We start from the raw sequence: 26,211 nt of genomic DNA, 5'->3' as shown, positions 1-26,211 counted from the left end.
GCTGGTGGGAGGTGTCCCTGCCCATGGCTGGATGAGCTTTGAAGTCCCTTCCAACCCAACCCCTTCTATGAATCTGTGCTTCCATGGAACTGTCCTTGAGGCACCAAGGTTCAGCAGCGCCAGCATGTGGCAGCAGCAAGACAGAGCTGCTCCTCCCACACCAGCTGGGACATCCCCACAGTGGGGATTTCATGAGGAGATTCCCTCCTGCTGCAGGAGCCACAGGGACAGCTCAGGCTGCTCCTGGTGCTCTGCCTCCAAATCTGTTTACTCACAAACACATTTTCTGCTCCAGCTACAAAGCTCTTTACTCCCAAGCACAGGTTTTCAAGTTGCATAAGCCTGGAACTATCAGCACTAATGAACACATCAGCTCCACCCCGGGGAGAGGGGGCCAGGAGGGAACAAATGCACATTGCTCTTACACACGCCCAGGAGGTGCAGAGGGGCTGGGGAGGAGAGGAAGGGGCTGGGGAGGGAGAGAAGGAGAGGAGAGGAATAGAATAGAATTAACCAGGTTGGAAAAGACCTGGTTAAGGAGAAGGGGAAGGAGAGCAAAGGAGTCCATAGGACGGTTTGCTTCCACCATGTGCTCCAGCAGTTACTAGGGTTTGCTGTGGGCAAGTTCCATTTAACAGGTCTCCACAGGTGCAGGTGGCCAAAGGAGGGCAGCCTGAGTTTGAGTGTGTGGATTCCCCCACCCCTCACAGAGAGCCTTCCAGAAGCATTACAAAGGCTTCTCCCTGGGGAGAGGGGCACAAGAGCCAGCAGAACCAAAGCAGCACCCACACACACCACCTGGACAAGAATGGAAAACTGGAGTTGCCAAGAGAAGGCTCTGAGAGCAAGAGGGCAAAGGGAGCAGGAGGCAGTTCCAGCCCCCTGCTCAGTGTGTCCTGGGCAGGAGGGGTGCTGCGCCAGCCAGCTCCACTGTTTCTGGCCAGGGTAGATTCTGCTCCCCCCAGGCCCTCAGCAGCTCTGCTTGAGTGAGGAGGGTTGGACCAGATGACCTCCAGAGGCACCTTCCAACCTTTCCATGCCTATCAGATTGAGTTGTGGCTTGCTGACACTGGGACTGCTACTAAATTCCTGTTACTAAGTGATGCCTGGAGAGCAGCCCTCTGCCTCTAGCAAACCATCAGGGAAGCCCAGCGGGGGTTGGGGTGGAGGGACCTTAAAGATTATCCTATTCTAGTCCACTGCCACGGGCAGGGACACCTCCCACTAGCCCAAGTTGCTGCTTAAGAAGGCAGAGGGAGAAAAAGGAAGGAGAGTGGAACAGAAGGAAGACACAAAAAAGAGAGAGAGGGAAGAAGGCTTAAAAGCCCCAGGTGAAGCTGCATGCAGAGGTGTGCAAAGCATGAGTGTGACTGTAAACAACCAACCACTGCAAGCTACAGTGCAAACCAGCTATCAGGCAGCACTGGAGCAGGACAAGGAGCTGTGGAAAGTCACAGCCCTGCAAAGCCAACAGAATGAGCTCTCAACATGAGCTCAAGCTGCTCTGGAAAGCACATCTGCAAGTGACAGAGCAGCTGAAGGGAGACTTAAAAGCATTGACACAAACATGGAGAGTGGTCTTGAACTCACCACCTGAGGCAGGATTGAAACAGACCTGTTGAGAGCAGCTCTGAAGACAGACACCTGGTGTTGGGGATTGGTTTAAGCAAGAGGGGACATGGGTCCCAGGAACACCTGTGCAATTCAGGCCTTGAAGGATTTTCTGTTATTAATATAGCAATGGAGTAGGAGTTGTGGAAAAGTGCTGATTGCTTTGGTATGCTGAGGTCAAGCTGCCCCTGAGAAAAGGCAAACAAGATAAGGAGGAGGCGAGATCTGGGAAAAAGAGCAATTAGACTGAGTAGAAAAAAATCCAGAGAGTAGTGAAAACAATGATGTAACCTTTTAGAGAGATAGTATGTGTTAAATTAGAATAGAATTAACTATGCATAAGACTATAAATAATGAAGCATGGAACAATAAAGTCGGATGATTTCTATCACTCAATAATATTGAGTGCTGTCGTCCCTGTCTCCATTCTCGTCAACCTGGGGGTGCTGGGTGCTGAGCAGCTCCCCAGGAGCCAGCAGTGCCTCCTGCAGCCCCCAGGCAGCTGTGTGCTGGGCTGCAGCCAGAGCAGGGTGGGCAGAGGGCAGCAGAGGGGATTCTGACCCTGGGCTCTGCCCAAACCTCACCTCCAATCCTGCCCCCAGGTCTGGGGTCCCCAGCAGGAGAAGGACACAGAGCTGCTGGAGAGAGGCCAGAGGAGGCCACAAAGATGCTCCAAGGACTGGAGCAGCTCTGCTGGGAGCACAGGCTGAGGGAGCTGGGGCTGTGCAGCCTGCAGAGGAGAAGGCTCCAGGGGCACCTCAGAGCTGCCTGCCAGGACCTGAAGGGATCCTGCAGGAAAGCTGCAGAGAGACTTCTCCTGAGGGGGTCTGGAGCCAGGCCAAGGGGCAATGGTTTGGAGCTGAGGCAGAGCAGGGTCAGACTGGAGCTGAGGAAGAAGTTCTTCAGTCCCAGGGAGCTGAGCCTCTGGCACAGGCTGCCCAGGGAGGCTGTGGCTGCCTCCTTGCTGGGGGTGGTGCAGGCCAGGCTGGATGAGAACAGTTGAGAGGTGTCCCTGGGCATGGTGGGGAGCTTGGAGCAGAGGAGCTCAGAGGTCCCTTCCACCCTGAGCCATTGCAGGGCTCTGTGATTCTAAGTTTTAGTGGACTGAAAGGAGTCTACCAGGATGCAGCTCCCTGCACAGGAGGAGGAGCACAAACCCCCAGAAGACTTAGGCTCAAGTGAGGCTGATTTCCAGGAGAACCTGACCAGAGTGGAGCTTTGGGGGTTCTGCTGCCTGGGGTTCTGTTTTTCAAGTTGTTGTAAAGGATCTGAAGCTGTCTTTGCTTAGAGGTCCTGACCAACTCTCCCAGGGCTTCCACCCTCCGCTTCCCAGCACTCTTATCAGGCTTCGTTTCCCAAATGAACACTTTTGAAGACATCCGTAGTTAAAGTCTGGACAATTTCAAGCCTGCCAGGAGCTGGGGTGCAGCAGAGAGGCAAAGCAGCTGTAGAGCCAGTCAAGATGCTGCTGATCTGGCCAGCCAGCCTCCAGGAGAGGAATGGCAGAAGCACACCCACAGGAGTTGTTTTCTGTCACAACATTCAGCACTGCTCAGAACCCTCTGAAACACTTCCAGCTCTGCCAAACCAGGTTAGGGCTGCAGCAGAGCTTCCACGTTTGGCACTCCCCAGCCAGGCAGCTGGTTTGGAACAGGTATTGCACACACACCAAGCAATGGGTGAGGAAGGAGCCCGGCCCCGAGGCGAGGGCTGGCAGCCTGCTCCTCTCCTATCTCCTGATCCACACAAACAAATAGTTTCCAGGGAGAAGGAGGCTCCAGCAGCAGCAGCAGCAACTGCAGAGGTATTTGTTTGGGGAGGAGGAAGTGGCCCACAACCTTTTTCCCCCTCTCTTCTCATTGACACATTGTTCAAATACTTTGTGTATCAAATGGCTTTGCCGCAAAGCCACAGTAGGGAATGCAAAAGTGAAATACAGGCAGGGGAGGAAGCTGGAGGGAGGTGAAGCTCTCCCACAGGATTTTAGCCTCCTACATGGATGTCTCTGGCACTCTACATCTTGCCCCCCTACAAAACCCAGGTGGAACACTCCTTCAGCCTGAAGCCTTGCTCAGTGTTTTCTCCTCTTTCTATGGAGATTAAGGAACTCAGCAATCCAGGGATTGGGAACTGATTGGATTGGTTTCAAGCTTGAGCAGGGCAGATTTAAACTGGAGATGGGGAAGAAATTCTTGCCAGTGAGGCTGGGGAGACTCTGGCACAGGCTGCCCAGGGAGGCTGTGGCTGCTTCCTGCCTGGAAGTGTTCCAGGCCAGGCTGGATGAGGCCTTGAGCAGCCTGGGCTGGTGGGAGGTGTCCCTGCCTATGGCTGGGGGTTGGAGCTGGAGACTTGCTGGAACGAGTCCAGAGAAGAGCAACAAAGTTGGTGAGGGGTTTGGAACACAAGCCCTATGAGGAAAGACTGAGGGAGCTGGGGTTGCTCAGCCTGGAGAAGAGGAGACTCAGGGGTGACCTTATCGCTCTCTACAACTACCTGAAGGGAGGTTGTAGACAGGCGGATGATGGTCTCTTCTCCCAGGCAGCCAGCACCAGAACAAGAGGACACAGTCTCAGGCTGCGCCAGGGGAGGTTCAGGTTGGATGTTAGGAAGAAGTTCTATACAGAAAGAGTGATTGCGCTATGGAATGGGCTGCCCGGGGAGGTGGTGGAGTTGCCGTCATTGGAGGTGTTCAGGAGGAGACTTGATGTGGTACTTGGTGCCATGGGTTAGCTGTTTGGGTGGGTTGGATTGGTTGATGGGTTGGACACGATGATCTTGAAGGTCTCTTCCAACCTGGTTTGGTTTATTCTAATAAAGGTCCCTTCCAACCCATTCTGTGTTGAAGGTCAAAGACAAGCTATGGGAGCAAGGAGATTTTCCATGAGCCTCTTTCTTCTTGTGTTCCCTCAGGTCACCTTTCACAGACTGGAGCCCCTGTGGGTAGCAGTTGCTGTGCTGGAGGAAATTCTTTCCTCATCTTGCCCTCACTGCTAAGTTTTTTTTCAGTCAAAATAATTCCTTTTATTGACTGCTTTGGATTCTTTAATTCCACTTCTGCCTTCAGTGCCCTGATGTCTTGAGATATTTCATGTGGGAGAGATTTTCCTGTCTTCAAGAACAAAGGGCCTGAAGGGGCCACAGATTCACAGACTGTGTCAGGTCAGAAGGGACCCTCAAAGGTCACCAAGTTCCAACCTCCCTGCAGGCAGCAGGGACACCTCCACATAGATCGGGCTGCCTGTGCCCAGCTCCAGGGATGTGGCCTCAAGCACATCTCTGGGTAGCCTGCTCCAGCCTCTCCCCAGCCTCACTGCCAAGGATTTATTCCCCCTCTCCAGTCTCAATCTCCTCTCTCCCAGCAACAAGCCCTTGTCCCTCCTCCTGGCCCTCCCAGCCCTTGTCCCAAGTCCCTCCCCAGCTCTCCTGGAGCCCCTGCAGGCACTGTGGAAGGCTGCTCTGAGCAGCTTCTAACCCAACCCAGATCTTCACCCCCCCTATGGGGACAGCAGGGAAGATTCTGTGTTTGAATAGGGTGCTTAGCTATGAGGAGAGCTTACAGGAGAGGAATTGGGGGGCATTGGGGTGGCCTTTTTGGGCTGGCTGTGGGGTTTTTTGGCTGGTTGTGTTGGTGGTGTGTGTTTTGGCTGGTTGTACTGTTGCGGGGGCCTGATTTTGGTCTGCCATGGTGTTGGTGGGGGGGGTGGGGCTCTTTCTGGTCTGTTATGGCTTTGGGGTTGTTTTCTTTGCCTCTCCATGGCTGCTGCCTCTTTTCAGCTCAGCTGCTCAGGGGAACACTGTGCTTTGGGGAGAAGCTCTGACACACTGTGGTGAGGACCACAGCACATCTAAAACTTTGGAAGGTTGCTAATAGCTTGTGGACACTTTAGTTAGTTTTCAGTAGCCAAGGGGATAAGAACCCAGTTCAGGAGGGACAGGGATCTGCTGGGGGGAGTCCAAGGGAGGGCTACCAGGATGCTGAAGGGACTGCAGCACTGCCTGGGAAGGAGAGGCTGAGAGCCCTGGGGCTGTTCAGTCTGGAGAGGAGAAGACTGAGAGGGATCTGATCAATGTCTATCAATAGCTGAGGGCTGGGGGTCCAGAGGGAGGGGACAGGCTCTGTTCAGCTGCGCCCTGGGATAGGACAAGGGGCAATGGATATGAACTGCAGCACAGGAGGTTCCACCTCAGCATGAGGAGGAGCTTCTGCACTGTGAGGCTCACAGAGCCCTGGAGCAGGCTGCCCAGAGAGGTTGTGTCCTCTAGAGACTTTCCCACCCCATCTGGATGTGCTTCTATGTGACCTCTGCTGGATTCTGTGGTCCTGCTCTGGCAGGGGGGATCCTCAGAGATCCCTTCTAACCCCTGACACCCTGTGCTCTCTGCTGTTTTCTGCAGGTCAACTTTGTGGTGTGCCAACTGTTTGCCTTGCTGGCGGCTGCCTGGTTCCGGACGTACCTGCACGCCAGCAAAACCAGCCCCTTCATCAGGCACCTGGTGGCTACCTTCTTGGGTCTTTACCTTGCACTTTTCTGCTTTGGCTGGTAAGTTCCAATTGCATTCCCAGGCAAGTGCAGCTTTTCATCCCTTGTTTGCAGGGAAGCAAGGTTCTGTGATGCAGAACATGATTGCCTCCTTGTGTGGGGCTGAGCTGCTGCAGCTCTCAGAACTGGGCAGAACTGAGTGGTAACTCACTGCCTGCCTCTGGGCTTGAGAAGAAGGAGCAGCTGCAGTTTGTTTCACTTGTCCCAGCTTTTCTGTGTAGAATCATGGAATCATTTGGGTTGGAGAAGCCCTCTGAGATCCTCCAGTCCAGCATCAACCCAGCCCCACTGTGGCCACTCAACCATGGGCCCAAGTGCCATGGCCACAACCTTCTTGCACACCTCCAGGGCTGGGGACTACACCGCCTCCTGTGCCAATCCCTGACCACTCTTGCACCAAAGAAATGTTTCCTCATCTCCAACCTAACCCTCCCAGGCCATTCCCTCTCCTCCTATCACCTGATCCTAAGGAGAGCAGAGGTCTTCCCTTGAGGTACAGCCCAGGTGTGATGACTGAGATCATTTTGCTTAGCCATTCACTGTGCCCCTTCCTGAGTACTGAACAGAATCTGATGTGTAGGAAGAGTGCCTGGAACTGCCCCTGCCTGGAGGTGTTCCAGGCCAGGCTGGATGAGGCCTTGAGCAGCCTGTGCTGGTGGGAGGTGTCCCTGCCCATGGCTGGGGGTTGGAGCTGGATGAGCTTCAAGGTCCCTTCCAACCCAAAGCATTCTAAGCAGCCATGGATCTGAAGAAATTCAGCACCCCCCATTCTCTGCCCAGAAGACTTCATTCCCACAACAAGGAGAGGAAATACTGAGCAAGGCTCAAATCTAGCACCACAGCAATAGCACTGCAGCCAGCACTGTTCTCAGTGAGGATATGAAGTGTGGCCAGTGCAACACTGGCAGCAGTCCTCCATGAAGAGTTACTCCCAAAACCTCCATTAAACCTCCCCACAGCTGAGGTTGTTCACTCATGGAGTCACAGAAGGGCTTGGGGTGGAAGGGACCTCAAAGCTCAGCCAGCTCCAGCCTCCTGCCATGGGCAGGGACACCTCCCACCAGCCCAGGCTGCTCAAGGCCTCATCCAGCCTGGCCCTGAGCAGGACCAGATGTAAAGATGAGGTGGCAAAAGCCCTGCAAGTTGGATTCCATGGGAGATTTTGCTCCTCCTCCATGGTCTTGGGCTCTGCAGAGCTGCACCCACACGCTGGTTCCCATGAGACATGCCCTGAGCAGCACAGCAGGAACAAAGCAGGCAGCAAAGCATGGAGAAAGATGAAGGCTTCTCCCTCAGAGGCATTGCCAGGAGCCTTCATCTGCTGACAGGAGTCTTACTGTCTTCTCCTTTTCAGCAACTAGGAGATGACTGTGGGACAAGGTTTGATGAGGACAGATTGAGGCTGGAGATGAGGAAGAAATTCTTGCCAGTGAGGGTGGGGAGAGCCTGGCACAGGCTGCCCAGGGAGGCTGTGGCTGCCTGCAGGTCCCCTGCATGTCCCTTCCCTACAGCACCTCGAGAGCACAGGGACAGCAGCACTGCAAGAATTCTCACTGCCAAGAACAGGGAAGGAAGGAGAGCCACAGAGGTCTGCTCAGGGACCTGATCAAGTGCCTGGAGGTGTTCTAGGCCAGGCTGGATAAGGCCTTGAGCAGCCTGGGCTGGTGGGAAGTGTCCCTGCCCATGGCAGGGGGCTGGAACTGGATGAGTTTTGAGGTCCCTTCCAATCCAAACCATTCCATGAGCTGCTGAGGCTCCTAGCAGCATAAAACACCTGGAAAGAAGCTGGCCTGGATTTGAGAGTGTTGGGTTGGGACTCTTTTATGTTTAGGTGGGGTGAGGTGGTGGTGGTGTCTGGTTTTGATGGGGGGAAGGGATTTGGTTTTTTGCCTGTTTGTTATTTTTTGGGTGCTGGGGTTTGGGGTTGGCTTTTTTTGGGTGCCTGGGGTATGGTTTGTGTGGGTGCCCTGCCAAATGTGCCATCACTGCTGATGTTCTGTGACATGGGAAGTGGGCAGAGGATCCAGAGCCAGCCAGCCTGCCACAGCCTTCCTGGGTGCCTGCAGGTGCTGAGGGAGGACACAGCAATCACACTGCCTGCTGGTTGCCCCGAGGAAAACAAGGGAAGAAAATCCCAGCTGTGGGGATGCAGCTCAGAAGCAGCAGGCCATGGTCTCATAGCACAGGGAACACTGGGTCTCAGCAGGCCACTGCTGCTCTGGCCACAGCAGTACTCTAAACAGCTGCCCTCCAGCTCTGACCTGACTAGTAACTTCCCAAGGCAGACCCTGAACAACAGAAGTGCCTGCATCTGGTGGAGACCTAATGCAGAACACTCAAGGGAGTAAGCTCTTCATTGGCTCTGCTCAAGCACAAGAGGGTGAGGAAGGGCTGCATGAGCCAACACCTGCCTTACAGACTCACAGATGGGCTGGAAGAGACCATCAAAGGTCATCCTGCACAAAGCCCTTGCAGTGAACAGGGACAGCTCCAGCTGGAGCAGGCTGCCCAGGGCTACATCAAGTCTGAGCTTGGATGACTCCAGGGACAGAGCCTCAACCACCTCCCTGGGCAGCCTGTGCCAGTGTCTCCCCAGCCTCACTGTGCAGAACTTCCTCCTCAAGTCCAACCTAAATCAGCCCTGCTCCAGTTTCAAACCCTTGTCCCTCATCCTGTCACCACAGGCCCTCCCCAGCATTCCTCTAGGTTTCCTCCAGGTATTGAAATGCAGCTCTAAGGTCTCCCTGCAGCTCTCTCCCTTCTCCAGGCTGAACAACCAATTCTTCCAGCCTGTCTTCATAGGGGAGATCCACTCCAGCAGCTCCTATCACAGTCAGAGTTGGTTTGGTTGGAACACAGCTGTAAGATCAGAGCATCCAAGCATCCCTGTCCTTCCCCCCCTGCCCATTTGATCAGTCTGGAAAGCATCCCCTGCCTCCTGACCCAGCTGCTGAAAGATGTGGTGATTACTACTCCCAGCAGAAGGATCTCTCCTACCCTCACAAGTGGACAGGGACTGCACAGAGAGCTCTCTTCTAGAACAGCCTCTTAGTCTCCTCTGCAGTTCTTGGGTGGGGCTAAGTGAAAGAATAAGAAAAGCTTTTGCAGCAAGTCCAAATCAGCTCAGGACACAAAGCTGCAGCATGAAGTCACCTCAGATCAATGTGAAGCTGTAAGAGACAGAAGTGAGACACCAAAAGGAAATGGCTGGCATGCCTGTGACAGCTGGAGCCACCCAGGATCACCCCTGGATTAAGACAGACTTGGGTTTCACCAAGCAAGCTGCTCCAGCTGGATCCTGCTTTGAACAGGGGATGCTGGGTGTGGGAGATGATTCCCTCAGCTATTCTAAGGCCCTGTGATCTCAGCTGTGACTTCCAGTGAAGGCATCTGACCTGCACAACACAAAGGCTACTCCAGACTTGCTCCTGGGTGTAACTGAGACACTGGATTGGAAAGTGCTGACCTGCCAGTGCTTCCCATTTGCAGCCACCTTCCTTTAAGGGAAGGAAAAGCAGCTCCAAACACTAACTTGGAGAAGATGGAGGCACCCTCAGCAAGCCTGCAGGTGACACCAAGCTGAGTGGTGCAGTTGGTAAGGCTGAAGGATGGGAGCAGGGTAGGCTGCAGTGGCTGAGGAGAACCTCAGGAGGTTCAACAAGGCAAACTAACAAGGTCCTGCACCTGGGTCAGGGCAACCCCTGATACCAATCCAGGCTGGGGGGGATGAGATTGAGAGCAGCCCTGCAGAGAAGGCCTTGGGGGTGCTGGTGGGGGAGAAGCTGGACAGGAGCCAGCAATGGGCACTGGCAGCTTCTGGGCTGCCAGTGCACATTGCCAGAGCTGGAGAGAGGGGATCCTGCCCCTCTGCTCAGACCTCAACTGCAGGACTGTGTCCAGATATGGGACTCCCAACACAAGAGAGACATAGAGCTGCTGGAGCAGGTCCAGAGGAGGCCAGAAAGAAGAACCTCTGCTATGGGGAAAGGCTGAGAGAGTTGGGGGTGTTCAGCCTGGAGAAGAGAAGGCTCCAGGGAGACCTGAGAGAACATTTCAGGATCTGAAGGGAACCTCCAGGCAGGATGGGGGGGGGACTGTTCAAAAGGGGCTGTGGGGACAGGATGAGAGGCGATGGCTTGGGACTGGAGCAGGGCAGGGTTAGGTTGGACACCAGGAGGAAGTTCTGCACAGGGAGGCTGGGGAGAGACTGGCACAGGTTGCCCTGGGAGGTGGTTAAGGCCCTGTCTCTGGGGACATTCAAGATCTGTGACCCACCAGTGGTTCAGTTCAGTCAGTGCCATGCAACCAGGATGTTTAATCAGCTCTTATTAGCAGCAGCCCTTGCCAGCAGCTGAAGACCACCCCAGCTCTCCCTGAACTCTTCTAGGTACAATTCATTCTGCCACTTCATTTTGCAGGGAGACTGATTTATTTGACATCAAGAGTTTGTTGAGGTAATAAAGCATGCAGCAATGATACCATGACTCAGAGCTCTTTTGCTGGCAGCACGACAGGCAGAGTAATGTGCCTTGGAGAAGCATCTCCAGAGATGCTGCACCTCTCAGAGCTCACCAGGGCCCGGAAAACAGGACTCTGGCTATCAATTTGCTCTTGCTTGACTGGGTTCAGCTTCACTGCCAGCACAAAGCTTAAGAAGATCTATGCAAGCCACAGAGCAAGAGCTGCTCAGTCCCCACAGGCTGCTAACACCCCCAGCCCCTCTGGCACTGCTGCTCCCTTCCAGGCATAGGGTGTCCTCCAGATGCTTGGAGAAGCAGGAGCTGCTGGAGAGAGTCCAAAGGAGGCTACAGGGATAATGAGGGGACTGGAACACATCTGCTGTGAAGAAAGGCTGAGAGCCCTGGGGCTGCTCAGAGAAGGCTGAGAGGGGATCTGATTAAGGTCTATAAATATCTGAGGGGTGGGTGGCAAGAAGGTGCCAGGCTCTATTTGGGGTGCTCTGAGATAGGACAAGGAAGCAGGGGTACAGGCTGGGACGCAGGAGGTTCCACCTCAACAGGAGGAGAAGCTTCTTTGGTGTGAGGCTGCTGGAGCCTGGAGCAGGCTGTGGAGTCTCCTGCTCTGGAGCCTTTCCAGCCCCCCCAGATGTGTTCTGTGTGTCCTGCCCTGGGTGCCCTGCTCTGGCAGGGGTTGGACTCAATCTCCAGAGATTCCCTTCCCAACTCTACAACTCTACGACAGCAGGCACACAGTGGGGAAAAACCAACACCACTACAGAGGCCACACCACCTTGGTCAGGCACTGGCACAGGCTGCCCAGGGAGGTGGTGGAGTCCCCATCCCTGGGGGGGTTCAGGACACGTGTGGCCATGGTGGTGTTGGGTTGCTGGTTGGAGTCAATGATCTTGGAGGCCTTTTCCAACCCAAACGGTTCTGTGACTCACAAAGCTGCAAAGTGCATGACACTGGCCTGCCCTTCCCCCCGTTACAGATGCAAGAAGGGGGAGAGGGGACCCCAAAGATCAAATGTGTTTAGCCTTCAGTTCAAACTAAGGCAAAAGTGACAGTCACTGAAGGTAGTGAATTGCAGTTCTCTTTTCACTCCCCTGCTCCAGTCACAGCACACAGCATCACCAGAGGCTGTCCCACCTGAACATTCCCCTTGCAAGAGGGTACTGCACCAAGGCACTTCCCAGCTTCCTCCTTTATTGCTTCAAGGAATGAGTGGAGCTGCACCCAAGCAGAGGCAGCAGAGCTACAGGAAGTTATCAAAGGGGATGAGCTTGGAACAGCTTTTCAAAACAAACACTGTCAAAAGACACTCAGGAGGGGCAGTAGGAAGCTCCTTCACAGCTGGTTACTTCCACAAGTGCTCCCTCCCCAGGTCCCTGCAGCCAGTCCCCCTCTGCAGGGCTGGTTGTGTCATGGTCAAAGCAGCAGCAGAGAGAACCACTGCCTGCTGCTGCCCTGTGGGCCCGAGGGTTACAAAAGAATTGACCTCTACGCGAGCAACAGCAGAAGTCATAACAAGTGAAGATGATGTTTCAGTCAGAGCATCCTCAAGAGGAAACCTCAAAGCCTCCAGCACAAGCTCCACAGAAGTAAACACGGAGGCAGGAGGAGCTGCTCCTGCTTTGGTGTTTACATTTGGTTTCGAAGTGAGAGGCTTTGCTGAGCAATTTGAGGCAGCAGCAATGCAAAGATCATCCAGTTTAGGCTGGAACTTAGCAAGAAGCTCTGCAGAACAAAGGAGGTGAGAGACTGCAGCAGGCTGCCCAAGGAGGCTGGGGATGCCTCCTCTCTGGAAATGCTGAAGGCCAGGCTGGATGAGCAGCCTGCTCTAGTTGAGAGGTGCCCCTGCCCAAGGGGGCTGGACTGGATGACCTTTGGAGGTCCCTTCTATGATCAAGTGGGAGGCTGCTATGAAACTTCAAAGAGGCACAGGATAAGCCCCATCCAAGTCCTGTCCCCTGTCCCTCCACCACCTCCCCGGGCAGCACATTCCAATGGGCAATCACTCTCTCTGTGTAGAACTTCTTCCTAACATCCAACCTGAACCTCCCCTGGTGCAGCCTGAGACTGTGTCCTCTTGTCCTGGTACTGGCTGCCTGGGAAAAGAGACCAACATCTGCCTGGCTACAACCTCCCTTCAGGTAGTTGTAGACAGCAATAAGGTCACCCCTGAGTCTCCTCTTCTCCAGGCTAAGCAATCCCAGCTCCCTCAGCCTCTCCTCACAGGGCTGTGCTCCAGACCCCTCACCAACTTCGTTGCCCTTCTCTGGACACGCTCCAGCAAGTCAACCTCCTTCCTAAACTGAGGGGCCCAGAACTGGACACAGGACTCGAGGTGTGGCCTAACCAGTGCAGCGTACAGGGGCAGAATGACCTCCCTGCTCCTGCTGGCCACACTGTTCCTGATGCAGGCCAGGATACCATTGGCCCTCTTGGCTGCCTGGGCACACTGCAGGCTCATGTTCAGCCTACCATCAACCAGCACCCCCAGGTCCCTCTCTGCCTGGCTGCTCTCCAGCCACTCTGACCCCAGCCTGTAGCTCTGCATGGGGTTGTTGTGGCCAATGTGCAGAACCCGGCCCTTGGATGTGTTCAATCTCATGCCCTTGGACTCTGCCCATCTGTCCAGCCTGTCGAGGTCCCTCTGCAGAGTCTCTCTACCCTCCAGCAGATCAACTCCTGCCCTCAGCAAATTTACTGATGATGGACTCAATGCCCTCATCCAGATCATCAATAAAGATGTTAAAGAGCACAGGGCCCAGCACTGATCCCTGGGGCACACCACTGGTGACTGGCTGCCAGCTGGATGTGGCACTACAGAGGAGAAGCTCTGCAGTTCAGGGCAAAACTAACAGCCATGAGAAATGGTACTGAAAGCAGGAAGCCTATTTCAGCTGTCAAGCTTCTGTTACCTTCTGTTTTAGTTCTAAGAGCTCTGTTTCCATTGCTGCTTTACCTTGTTACTGGCTGTGTACAAGATGAGCTACTACCTTGGACAACAAAAATTGGTGTTCGCCTCTGCAAAGAAACAGGAAATGTCTTTGCTATTATACACAGAAAGCCCCAAAGATGTTTCTGCCTAGGAAACTGCTGGCACAGGTTGCCCAGGGAGGTGGTGGAAGCCTCCTCCTCATGCCTGGAGGTGTTTGCAGCCAGACTGGATGCGGCTGTGAGCATCAGCAACATGGCATGGCCTCCTCCCATCAGCAACACAGCAGCTCCCAAATGCAGGCTCACTGCACTTGAACTTCGCCACACACAGTTTTCAGATTCTCAGTGGGCTGAGCCATGAAAGCATCAATATTAGGACAGCTTTAGTCACACACTGAAAGCCAAGAGCTCCTGAAGCACTGAGGAGAGCCACTGTCCCCACTCCATCTACCAGCTGAAGTACCACCAGGCACAAAAATAACTGAGCAGTTTTAGTTCAGTCTCAGGGAACTCCTTTCCTGCTATGACCCAGACCCCAAAGGATTCCTCCCTGACACCTCCTGCTGCAGCTTTTAACCACCTCCATCAGTTCTTTCAAAGCACTAAGCTACAGAAGTTAAACCTTTGCTTGTTCAATGCCTAAAGACTTCACCCTGCTCACCTCACATGGAGCACTGTGTCCAGCTCTGGAGCCCTCAGCACAGGGACATGGACCTGGTGGAGCAGCTCCAGAGGAGGCCAAAGATGACCAGAGGGATGGAGAACCTCTGTTGTGAGGCCAGGCTGAAGGAGCTGGGGGTGTTCAGCCCGGAGAAGAGAAAGCTTCAGGGGGACCTTAGAGCAGCCTGCCAGTACCTGAAGGGAGATACAAGAAGGGTGCAGAAGGACTGTTCCCAAAGGCCTGCAGGGACAGGACCAGGGGCAAGGGTTTGAAATGAGAGCAGAGCAGATTGAGATTGGATGTGAGGAACAAGTTCTGCACCAGGAGGCTGCTGGAACACTGCAGCAGGCTGCCCAAGGAGGTGGCTGAGGCTCCACTCCTGGAGTTGTTCAAGGTGAGGCTGGAGAAGGCTCTGAGCAACCTGATCCAGTGGAGGATGTCCCTGCTGCCTGCAGGGGGTTGGACTGGAGGAGCTTTGGAGGTCCCTTCCAACCCAACCCATTCTCTGATGCCATGAATAAGAGCCTAATAATGTGAGGTACCTGCAAGGACAGCCTAGAAGCAGGCAGTACCACAGCAGCAGTGTTCCCATAGCAGAGTTACCAACCAAGGCCACCCTGGCCCTGCACCTTCTGTGCAAACCCAATCTTCCTTCCTGGTTCTGTCCTCAGCGCCTCTCAAACTTCAAGAACCTATTTGCTATTTTACTCAGCATTTATGCAGGAAATAATCACAGTGGGAACCTCATTTGGTGCTGATCTCCAGACGAATGGGATAACACAACAGATGCCTCCAGGAATCAGTGCCTCTGCTGCTTTCACAAAGGGCTGGAAAAGGGAAACCAGTGCCCTCCAGAGTGGATTCAGCCACTGATAATCATGAATCCAGTCAATGCCAGCAGAATGCCCTATGAATAGGCTTGGGTGATGGCTGTAAATCTAGGCAGCACTCACACTGCCTTACCCTCCCAAAACAAGAGAGGCAATAACCAAGAGTACCATACAACAACTACAGAAATGCTCAGCCTCCCACAGCTTGCTCCCTTCAGACCCCTCCCTTCTCCCAGCACTGCCTGGTATCCCAGACAGATTTATGCATGTGACTCATTTGGGAGACACCTGCAATTATTTAAGCAGCAACCACAGAGAGCAGGGTGCAGAGAGCACAAAAGACTCAGTGGGACACTGCCAACTGCAATGAGCTTCAGCTACATCCAAAGCCCAGCAAAACCACCCAAAGAAGCCATTTGCTCTCCTGGAAATCAACCCACAGGGAGCAGAGCTGAGGCACTGAGCAAATTCTGAGAGAAGCAGAAAGATGCTCTGGGTGTGCAGCTGCAGAGCAGCCCTGAGGAGCAGCAGTGCACTGAAAGGAACCCAGTGTGCTCAGGAAGGAAAACTTACTTGTGCATATTCTCCGCCCCTGTGATGACCATGAGACAGTAGGAAATGCCACTTTGGATAACAAAATGTAAGGCATACCTGGAGGAGAAAAAACACAGAACAGAGATGGAAACCCTCGCAGCACAACGATCAAGGAAAAGAAACTGCCTGGATTCCATCATCTGAAGAGGTTCAACACCCAACAAAACCCCAGCACCCACACAAACCATACCCCAGGCACCCACCACCTCACCCCACCTAAACATAAAAGAGTCCCAACCCAACACTCTCAAATCCAGGCCAGCTTCTTTCCAGGTGTTTTATGCTGCTAGGAGCCTCAGCAGCTCGGTAAGGGGCAGCTCTGCTGTTGCTCGCGTAGAGGTCAATTCTTTTGTAACCCTCGGGCCCACAGGGCAGCAGCAGGCAGTGGTTCTCTCTGCTGCTGCTTTGACCATGACACAACCAGCCCTGCAGAGGGGGGCTGGCTGCAGGGACCTGGGGAGGGAGCACTTGTGGAAGTAACCAGCTGTGAAGGAGCTTCCTACTGCCCCTCCTGAGTGTCTTTTGACAGTGTTTGTTTTGAAAAGCTGTTCCAAGCTCATCCCCTTTGATAACTTCCTGTAGCTCTGCTGCCTCTGCTTGGGTGCAGCTCCACTCATTCCTTGAAGCAATAAAGGAGACATTTGGAAATGCTGACTCCCATGTTCAGAGCCTCAGCAATGACTTGGGGAGCTGACACTGAGCATTGTGAAGATCCTTATGGAGTTCTTCTCAAGGAGCTCCCAGGCAGTGCAGATTCCCTCTGAAGCCAAGGGCAGAGATGCTGTGTGAGCAGGCAGAGCCTTGCACCAAGGGCAGTGATGGTGCGGAGAGCAGGATTACTGCTTTCCTGTGGCTACAGACTCTGCTTTCAGAGGTGCTGCTCTGGCTCTTTGCAGTAGGATGCTTCCCCTCTCTTGTGCAGCTGCTTAGGGCATGTTTGAAGTAATTTTCTTCATGGTAGCTGAAGCTGTGGTCTGCCTGCCAGGGGAGTTTATAGAGTCACAGAACTGTCAGGGCTGGAAGGGACCTCAAGGCTCAGCCAGCTCCAACCCCCCTGCCATGGCCAGGGACACCTCACACTACAGCAGGTTGCTCACAGCCGCATCCAGTCTGGCTGCAAACACCTCCAGGCATGAGGAGGAGGCTTCCACCACCTCCCTGGGCAACCTGTGCCAGCAGTTTCCTAGGCAGAAACATCTTTGGGGCTTTCTGTGTATAATAGCAAAGACATTTCCTGTTTCTTTGCAGAGGCGAACACCAATTTTTGTTGTCCAAGGTAGTAGCTCATCTTGTACACAGCCAGTAACAAGGTAAAGCAGCAATGGAAACAGAGCTCTTAGAACTAAAACAGAAGGTAACAGAAGCTTGACAGCTGAAATAGGCTTCCTGCTTTCAGTACCATTTCTCATGGCTGTTAGTTTTGCCCTGAACTGCAGAGCTTCTCCTCTGTAGTGCCACATCCAGCTGGCAGCCAGTCACCAGTGGTGTGCCCCAGGGATCAGTGCTGGGCCCTGTGCTCTTTAACATCTTTATTGATGATCTGGATGAGGGCATTGAGTCCATCATCAGTAAATTTGCTGAGGGCAGGAGTTGATCTGCTGGAGGGTAGAGAGACTCTGCAGAGGGACCTCGACAGGCTGGACAGATGGGCAGAGTCCAAGGGCATGAGATTGAACACATCCAAGGGCCGGGTTCTGCACATTGGCCACAACAACCCCATGCAGAGCTACAGGCTGGGGTCAGAGTGGCTGGAGAGCAGCCAGGCAGAGAGGGACCTGGGGGTGCTGGTTGATGGTAGGCTGAACATGAGCCTGCAGTGTGCCCAGGCAGCCAAGAGGGCCAATGGTATCCTGGCCTGCATCAGGAACAGTGTGGCCAGCAGGAGCAGGGAGGTCATTCTGCCCCTGTACGCTGCACTGGTTAGGCCACACCTCGAGTCCTGTGTCCAGTTCTGGGCCCCTCAGTTTAGGAAGGAGGTTGACTTGCTGGAGCGTGTCCAGAGAAGGGCAACGAAGTTGGTGAGGGGTCTGGAGCACAGCCCTGTGAGGAGAGGCTGAGGGAGCTGGGATTGCTTAGCCTGGAGAAGAGGAGACTCAGGGGTGACCTTATTGCTGTCTACAACTACCTGAAGGGAGGTTGTAGCCAGGCAGATGTTGGTCTCTTTTCCCAGGCAGCCAGTACCAGGACAAGAGGACACAGTCTCAGGCTGCACCAGGGGAGGTTCAGGTTGGATGTTAGGAAGAAGTTCTACACAGAGAGAGTGATTGCCCATTGGAATGTGCTGCCCGGGGAGGTGGTGGAGGGACAGGGGACAGGACTTGGATGGGGCTTATCCTGTGCCTCTTTGAAGTTTCATAGCAGCCTCCCACTTGATCATAGAAGGGACCTCCAAAGGTCATCCAGTCCAGCCCCCTTGGGCAGGGGCACCTCTCAACTAGAGCAGGCTGCTCATCCAGCCTGGCCTTCAGCATTTCCAGAGAGGAGGCATCCCCAGCCTCCTTGGGCAGCCTGCTGCAGTCTCTCACCTCCTTTGTTCTGCAGAGCTTCTTGCTAAGTTCCAGCCTAAACTGGATGATCTTTGCATTGCTGCTGCCTCAAATTGCTCAGCAAAGCCTCTCACTTCGAAACCAAATGTAAACACCAAAGCAGGAGCAGCTCCTCCTGCCTCCGTGTTTACTTCTGTGGAGCTTGTGCTGGAGGCTTTGAGGTTTCCTCTTGAGGATGCTCTGACTGAAACATCATCTTCACTTGTTATGACTTCTGCTGTTGCTCGCGTAGAGGTCAATTCTTTTGTAACCCTCGGGCCCACAGGGCAGCAGCAGGCAGTGGTTCTCTCTGCTGCTGCTTTGACCATGACACAACCAGCCCTGCAGAGGGGGACTGGCTGCAGGGACCTGGGGAGGGAGCACTTGTGGAAGTAACCAGCTGTGAAGGAGCTTCCTACTGCCCCTCCTGAGTGTCTTTTGACAGTGTTTGTTTTGAAAAGCTGTTCCAAGCTCATCCCCTTTGATAACTTCCTGTAGCTCTGCTGCCTCTGCTTGGGTGCAGCTCCACTCATTCCTTGAAGCAATAAAGGAGGAAGCTGGGAAGTGCCTTGGTGCAGTACCCTCTTGCAAGGGGAATGTTCAGGTGGGACAGCCTCTGGTGATGCTGTGTGCTGTGACTGGAGCAGGGGAGTGAAAAGAGAACTGCAATTCACTACCTTCAGTGACTGTCACTTTTGCCTTAGTTTGAACTGAAGGCTAAACACATTTGATCTTTGGGGTCCCCTCTCCCCCTTCTTGCATCTGTAACGGGGGGAAGGGCAGGCCAGTGTCATGCACTTTGCAGCTTTGTGAGTCACAGAACCGTTTGGGTTGGAAAAGGCCTCCAAGATCATTGACTCCAACCAGCAACCCAACACCACCATGGCCACACGTGTCCTGAACCCCCCCAGGGATGGGGACTCCACCACCTCCCTGGGCAGCCTGTGCCAGTGCCTGACCAAGGTGGTGTGGCCTCTGTAGTGGTGTTGGTTTTTCCCCACTGTGTGCCTGCTGTCGTAGAGTTGTAGAGTTGGGAAGGGAATCTCTGGAGATTGAGTCCAACCCCTGCCAGAGCAGGGCACCCAGGGCAGGACACACAGAACACATCTGGGGGGGCTGGAAAGGCTCCAGAGCAGGAGACTCCACAGCCTGCTCCAGGCTCCAGCAGCCTCACACCAAAGAAGCTTCTCCTCCTGTTGAGGTGGAACCTCCTGCGTCCCAGCCTGTACCCCTGCTTCCTTGTCCTATCTCAGAGCACCCCAAATAGAGCCTGGCACCTTCTTGCCACCCACCCCTCAGATATTTATAGACCTTAATCAGATCCCCTCTCAGCCTTCTCTGAGCAGCCCCAGGGCTCTCAGCCTTTCTTCACAGCAGATGTGTTCCAGTCCCCTCATTATCCCTGTAGCCTCCTTTGGACTCTCTCCAGCAGCTCCTGCTTCTCCAAGCATCTGGAGGACACCCTATGCCTGGAAGGGAGCAGCAGTGCCAGAGGGGCTGGGGGTGTTAGCAGCCTGTGGGGACTGAGCAGCTCTTGCTCTGTGGCTTGCATAGATCTTCTTAAGCTTTGTGCTGGCAGTGAAGCTGAACCCAGTCAAGCAAGAGCAAATTGATAGCCAGAGTCCTGTTTTCCGGGCCCTGGTGAGCTCTGAGAGGTGCAGCATCTCTGGAGATGCTTCTCCAAGGCACATTACTCTGCCTGTCGTGCTGCCAGCAAAAGAGCTCTGAGTCATGGTATCATTGCTGCATGCTTTATTACCTCAACAAACTCTTGATGTCAAATAAATCAGTCTCCCTGCAAAATGAAGTGGCAGAATGAATTGTACCTAGAAGAGTTCAGGGAGAGCTGGGGTGGTCTTCAGCTGCTGGCAAGGGCTGCTGCTAATAAGAGCTGATTAAACATCCTGGTTGCATGGCACTGACTGAACTGAACCACTGGTGGGTCACAGATCTTGAATGTCCCCAGAGACAGGGCCTTAACCACCTCCCAGGGCAACCTGTGCCAGTCTCTCCCCAGCCTCCCTGTGCAGAACTTCCTCCTGGTGTCCAACCTAACCCTGCCCTGCTCCAGTCCCAAGCCATCGCCTCTCATCCTGTCCCCACAGCCCCTTTTGAACAGTCCCCCCCCCCATCCTGCCTGGAGGTTCCCTTCAGATCCTGAAATGTTCTCTCAGGTCTCCCTGGAGCCTTCTCTTCTCCAGGCTGAACACCCCCAACTCTCTCAGCCTTTCCCCATAGCAGAGGTTCTTCTTTCTGGCCTCCTCTGGACCTGCTCCAGCAGCTCTATGTCTCTCTTGTGTTGGGAGTCCCATATCTGGACACAGTCCTGCAGTTGAGGTCTGAGCAGAGGGGCAGGATCCCCTCTCTCCAGCTCTGGCAATGTGCACTGGCAGCCCAGAAGCTGCCAGTGCCCATTGCTGGCTCCTGTCCAGCTTCTCCCCCACCAGCACCCCCAAGGCCTTCTCTGCAGGGCTGCTCTCAATCTCATCCCCCCCAGCCTGGATTGGTATCAGGGGTTGCCCTGACCCAGGTGCAGGACCTTGTTAGTTTGCCTTGTTGAACCTCCTGAGGTTCTCCTCAGCCACTGCAGCCTACCCTGCTCCCATCCTTCAGCCTTACCAACTGCACCACTCAGCTTGGTGTCACCTGCAGGCTTGCTGAGGGTGCCTCCATCTTCTCCAAGTTAGTGTTTGGAGCTGCTTTTCCTTCCCTTAAAGGAAGGTGGCTGCAAATGGGAAGCACTGGCAGGTCAGCACTTTCCAATCCAGTGTCTCAGTTACACCCAGGAGCAAGTCTGGAGTAGCCTTTGTGTTGTGCAGGTCAGATGCCTTCACTGGAAGTCACAGCTGAGATCACAGGGCCTTAGAATAGCTGAGGGAATCATCTCCCACACCCAGCATCCCCTGTTCAAAGCAGGATCCAGCTGGAGCAGCTTGCTTGGTGAAACCCAAGTCTGTCTTAATCCAGGGGTGATCCTGGGTGGCTCCAGCTGTCACAGGCATGCCAGCCATTTCCTTTTGGTGTCTCACTTCTGTCTCTTACAGCTTCACATTGATCTGAGGTGACTTCATGCTGCAGCTTTGTGTCCTGAGCTGATTTGGACTTGCTGCAAAAGCTTTTCTTATTCTTTCACTTAGCCCCACCCAAGAACTGCAGAGGAGACTAAGAGGCTGTTCTAGAAGAGAGCTCTCTGTGCAGTCCCTGTCCACTTGTGAGGGTAGGAGAGATCCTTCTGCTGGGAGTAGTAATCACCACATCTTTCAGCAGCTGGGTCAGGAGGCAGGGGATGCTTTCCAGACTGATCAAATGGGCAGGGGGGGAAGGACAGGGATGCTTGGATGCTCTGATCTTACAGCTGTGTTCCAACCAAACCAACTCTGACTGTGATAGGAGCTGCTGGAGTGGATCTCCCCTATGAAGACAGGCTGGAAGAATTGGTTGTTCAGCCTGGAGAAGGGAGAGAGCTGCAGGGAGACCTTAGAGCTGCATTTCAATACCTGGAGGAAACCTAGAGGAATGCTGGGGAGGGCCTGTGGTGACAGGATGAGGGACAAGGGTTTGAAACTGGAGCAGGGCTGATTTAGGTTGGACTTGAGGAGGAAGTTCTGCACAGTGAGGCTGGGGAGACACTGGCACAGGCTGCCCAGGGAGGTGGTTGAGGCTCTGTCCCTGGAGTCATCCAAGCTCAGACTTGATGTAGCCCTGGGCAGCCTGCTCCAGCTGGAGCTGTCCCTGTTCACTGCAAGGGCTTTGTGCAGGATGACCTTTGATGGTCTCTTCCAGCCCATCTGTGAGTCTGTAAGGCAGGTGTTGGCTCATGCAGCCCTTCCTCACCCTCTTGTGCTTGAGCAGAGCCAATGAAGAGCTTACTCCCTTGAGTGTTCTGCATTAGGTCTCCACCAGATGCAGGCACTTCTGTTGTTCAGGGTCTGCCTTGGGAAGTTACTAGTCAGGTCAGAGCTGGAGGGCAGCTGTTTAGAGTACTGCTGTGGCCAGAGCAGCAGTGGCCTGCTGAGACCCAGTGTTCCCTGTGCTATGAGACCATGGCCTGCTGCTTCTGAGCTGCATCCCCACAGCTGGGATTTTCTTCCCTTGTTTTCCTCGGGGCAACCAGCAGGCAGTGTGATTGCTGTGTCCTCCCTCAGCACCTGCAGGCACCCAGGAAGGCTGTGGCAGGCTGGCTGGCTCTGGATCCTCTGCCCACTTCCCATGTCACAGAACATCAGCAGTGATGGCACATTTGGCAGGGCACCCACACAAACCATACCCCAGGCACCCAAAAAAAGCCAACCCCAAACCCCAGCACCCAAAAAATAACAAACAGGCAAAAAACCAAATCCCTTCCCCCCATCAAAACCAGACACCACCACCACCTCACCCCACCTAAACATAAAAGAGTCCCAACCCAACACTCTCAAATCCAGGCCAGCTTCTTTCCAGGTGTTTTATGCTGCTAGGAGCCTCAGCAGCTCATGGAATGGTTTGGATTGGAAGGGACCTCAAAACTCATCCAGTTCCAGCCCCCTGCCATGGGCAGGGACACTTCCCACCAGCCCAGGCTGCTCAAGGCCTTATCCAGCCTGGCCTAGAACACCTCCAGGCACTTGATCAGGTCCCTGAGCAGACCTCTGTGGCTCTCCTTCCTTCCCTGTTCTTGGCAGTGAGAATTCTTGCAGTGCTGCTGTCCCTGTGCTCTCGAGGTGCTGTAGGGAAGGGACATGCAGGGGACCTGCAGGCAGCCACAGCCTCCCTGGGCAGCCTGTGCCAGGCTCTCCCCACCCTCACTGGCAAGAATTTCTTCCTCATCTCCAGCCTCAATCTGTCCTCATCAAACCTTGTCCCACAGTCATCTCCTAGTTGCTGAAAAGGAGAAGACAGTAAGACTCCTGTCAGCAGATGAAGGCTCCTGGCAATGCCTCTGAGGGAGAAGCCTTCATCTTTCTCCATGCTTTGCTGCCTGCTTTGTTCCTGCTGTGCTGCTCAGGGCATGTCTCATGGGAACCAGCGTGTGGGTGCAGCTCTGCAGAGCCCAAGACCATGGAGGAGGAGCAAAATCTCCCATGGAATCCAACTTGCAGGGCTTTTGCCACCTCATCTTTACATCTGGTCCTGCTCAGGGCCAGGCTGGATGAGGCCTTGAGCAGCCTGGGCTGGTGGGAGGTGTCCCTGCCCATGGCAGGAGGCTGGAGCTGGCTGAGCTTTGAGGTCCCTTCCACCCCAAGCCCTTCTGTGACTCCATGAGTGAACAACCTCAGCTGTGGGGAGGTTTAATGGAGGTTTTGGGAGTAACTCTTCATGGAGGACTGCTGCCAGTGTTGCACTGGCCACACTTCATATCCTCACTGAGAACAGTGCTGGCTGCAGTGCTATTGCTGTGGTGCTAGATTTGAGCCTTGCTCAGTATTTCCTCTCCTTGTTGTGGGAATGAAGTCTTCTGGGCAGAGAATGGGGGGTGCTGAATTTCTTCAGATCCATGGCTGCTTAGAATGCTTTGGGTTGGAAGGGACCTTGAAGCTCATCCAGCTCCAACCCCCAGCCATGGGCAGGGACACCTCCCACCAGCACAGGCTGCTCAAGGCCTCATCCAGCCTGGCCTGGAACACCTCCAGGCAGGGGCAGTTCCAGGCACTCTTCCTACACATCAGATTCTGTTCAGTACTCAGGAAGGGGCACAGTGAATGGCTAAGCAAAATGATCTCAGTCATCACACCTGGGCTGTACCTCAAGGGAAGACCTCTGCTCTCCTTAGGATCAGGTGATAGGAGGAGAGGGAATGGCCTGGGAGGGTTAGGTTGGAGATGAGGAAACATTTCTTTGGTGCAAGAGTGGTCAGGGATTGGCACAGGAGGCGGTGTAGTCCCCAGCCCTGGAGGTGTGCAAGAAGGTTGTGGCCATGGCACTTGGGCCCATGGTTGAGTGGCCACAGTGGGGCTGGGTTGATGCTGGACTGGAGGATCTCAGAGGGCTTCTCCAACCCAAATGATTCCATGATTCTACACAGAAAAGCTGGGACAAGTGAAACAAACTGCAGCTGCTCCTTCTTCTCAAGCCCAGAGGCAGGCAGTGAGTTACCACTCAGTTCTGCCCAGTTCTGAGAGCTGCAGCAGCTCAGCCCCACACAAGGAGGCAATCATGTTCTGCATCACAGAACCTTGCTTCCCTGCAAACAAGGGATGAAAAGCTGCACTTGCCTGGGAATGCAATTGGAACTTACCAGCCAAAGCAGAAAAGTGCAAGGTAAAGACCCAAGAAGGTAGCCACCAGGTGCCTGATGAAGGGGCTGGTTTTGCTGGCGTGCAGGTACGTCCGGAACCAGGCAGCCGCCAGCAAGGCAAACAGTTGGCACACCACAAAGTTGACCTGCAGAAAACAGCAGAGAGCACAGGGTGTCAGGGGTTAGAAGGGATCTCTGAGGATCCCCCCTGCCAGAGCAGGACCACAGAATCCAGCAGAGGTCACATAGAAGCACATCCAGATGGGGTGGGAAAGTCTCTAGAGGACACAACCTCTCTGGGCAGCCTGCTCCAGGGCTCTGTGAGCCTCACAGTGCAGAAGCTCCTCCTCATGCTGAGGTGGAACCTCCTGTGCTGCAGTTCATATCCATTGCCCCTTGTCCTATCCCAGGGCGCAGCTGAACAGAGCCTGTCCCCTCCCTCTGGACCCCCAGCCCTCAGCTATTGATAGACATTGATCAGATCCCTCTCAGTCTTCTCCTCTCCAGACTGAACAGCCCCAGGGCTCTCAGCCTCTCCTTCCCAGGCAGTGCTGCAGTCCCTTCAGCATCCTGGTAGCCCTCCCTTGGACTCCCCCCAGCAGATCCCTGTCCCTCCTGAACTGGGTTCTTATCCCCTTGGCTACTGAAAACTAACTAAAGTGTCCACAAGCTATTAGCAACCTTCCAAAGTTTTAGATGTGCTGTGGTCCTCACCACAGTGTGTCAGAGCTTCTCCCCAAAGCACAGTGTTCCCCTGAGCAGCTGAGCTGAAAAGAGGCAGCAGCCATGGAGAGGCAAAGAAAACAACCCCAAAGCCATAACAGACCAGAAAGAGCCCCACCCCCCCCACCAACACCATGGCAGACCAAAATCAGGCCCCCGCAACAGTACAACCAGCCAAAACACACACCACCAACACAACCAGCCAAAAAACCCCACAGCCAGCCCAAAAAGGCCACCCCAATGCCCCCCAATTCCTCTCCTGTAAGCTCTCCTCATAGCTAAGCACCCTATTCAAACACAGAATCTTCCCTGCTGTCCCCATAGGGGGGGTGAAGATCTGGGTTGGGTTAGAAGCTGCTCAGAGCAGCCTTCCACAGTGCCTGCAGGGGCTCCAGGAGAGCTGGGGAGGGACTTGGGACAAGGGCTGGGAGGGCCAGGAGGAGGGACAAGGGCTTGTTGCTGGGAGAGAGGAGATTGAGACTGGAGAGGGGGAATAAATCCTTGGCAGTGAGGCTGGGGAGAGGCTGGAGCAGGCTACCCAGAGATGTGCTTGAGGCCACATCCCTGGAGCTGGGCACAGGCAGCCCGATCTATGTGGAGGTGTCCCTGCTGCCTGCAGGGAGGTTGGAACTTGGTGACCTTTGAGGGTCCCTTCTGACCTGACACAGTCTGTGAATCTGTGGCCCCTTCAGGCCCTTTGTTCTTGAAGACAGGAAAATCTCTCCCACATGAAATATCTCAAGACATCAGGGCACTGAAGGCAGAAGTGGAATTAAAGAATCCAAAGCAGTCAATAAAAGGAATTATTTTGACTGAAAAAAAACTTAGCAGTGAGGGCAAGATGAGGAAAGAATTTCCTCCAGCACAGCAACTGCTACCCACAGGGGCTCCAGTCTGTGAAAGGTGACCTGAGGGAACACAAGAAGAAAGAGGCTCATGGAAAATCTCCTTGCTCCCATAGCTTGTCTTTGACCTTCAACACAGAATGGGTTGGAAGGGACCTTTATTAGAATAAACCAAACCAGGTTGGAAGAGACCTTCAAGATCATCGTGTCCAACCCATCAACCAATCCAACCCACCCAAACAGCTAACCCATGGCACCAAGTAC

General features: G+C 54.1%; 1 protein-coding gene across 1 annotated transcript in view; it reads right to left on the bottom strand.

Annotated features, from left to right (window-relative positions):
- Positions 1-26,211, bottom strand: part of MBOAT2 (membrane bound O-acyltransferase domain containing 2) — an 84,435-nt gene that overhangs the window by 42,333 nt on the left and 15,891 nt on the right. The window contains exons 2-3 of the mRNA XM_068155352.1: positions 24,380-24,525; positions 15,620-15,697 (exon numbers count right to left, since the gene is read on the bottom strand). Coding sequence (XP_068011453.1) covers positions 15,620-15,697; positions 24,380-24,525 — 224 coding nt within the window. The remainder of the gene's footprint in view (positions 1-15,619; positions 15,698-24,379; positions 24,526-26,211) is intronic.

This window comes from Melanerpes formicivorus, unplaced genomic scaffold (assembly GCF_026170545.1).
Source record: "Melanerpes formicivorus ecotype bairdi unplaced genomic scaffold, bMelFor1.0.p_v2 SCAF_31, whole genome shotgun sequence".
Taxonomy (NCBI): Eukaryota; Metazoa; Chordata; class Aves; order Piciformes; family Picidae; genus Melanerpes; species Melanerpes formicivorus.
Note: the sequence above shows the minus strand (reverse complement) of the source record. Positions and strands in the feature narration are given on the sequence as shown.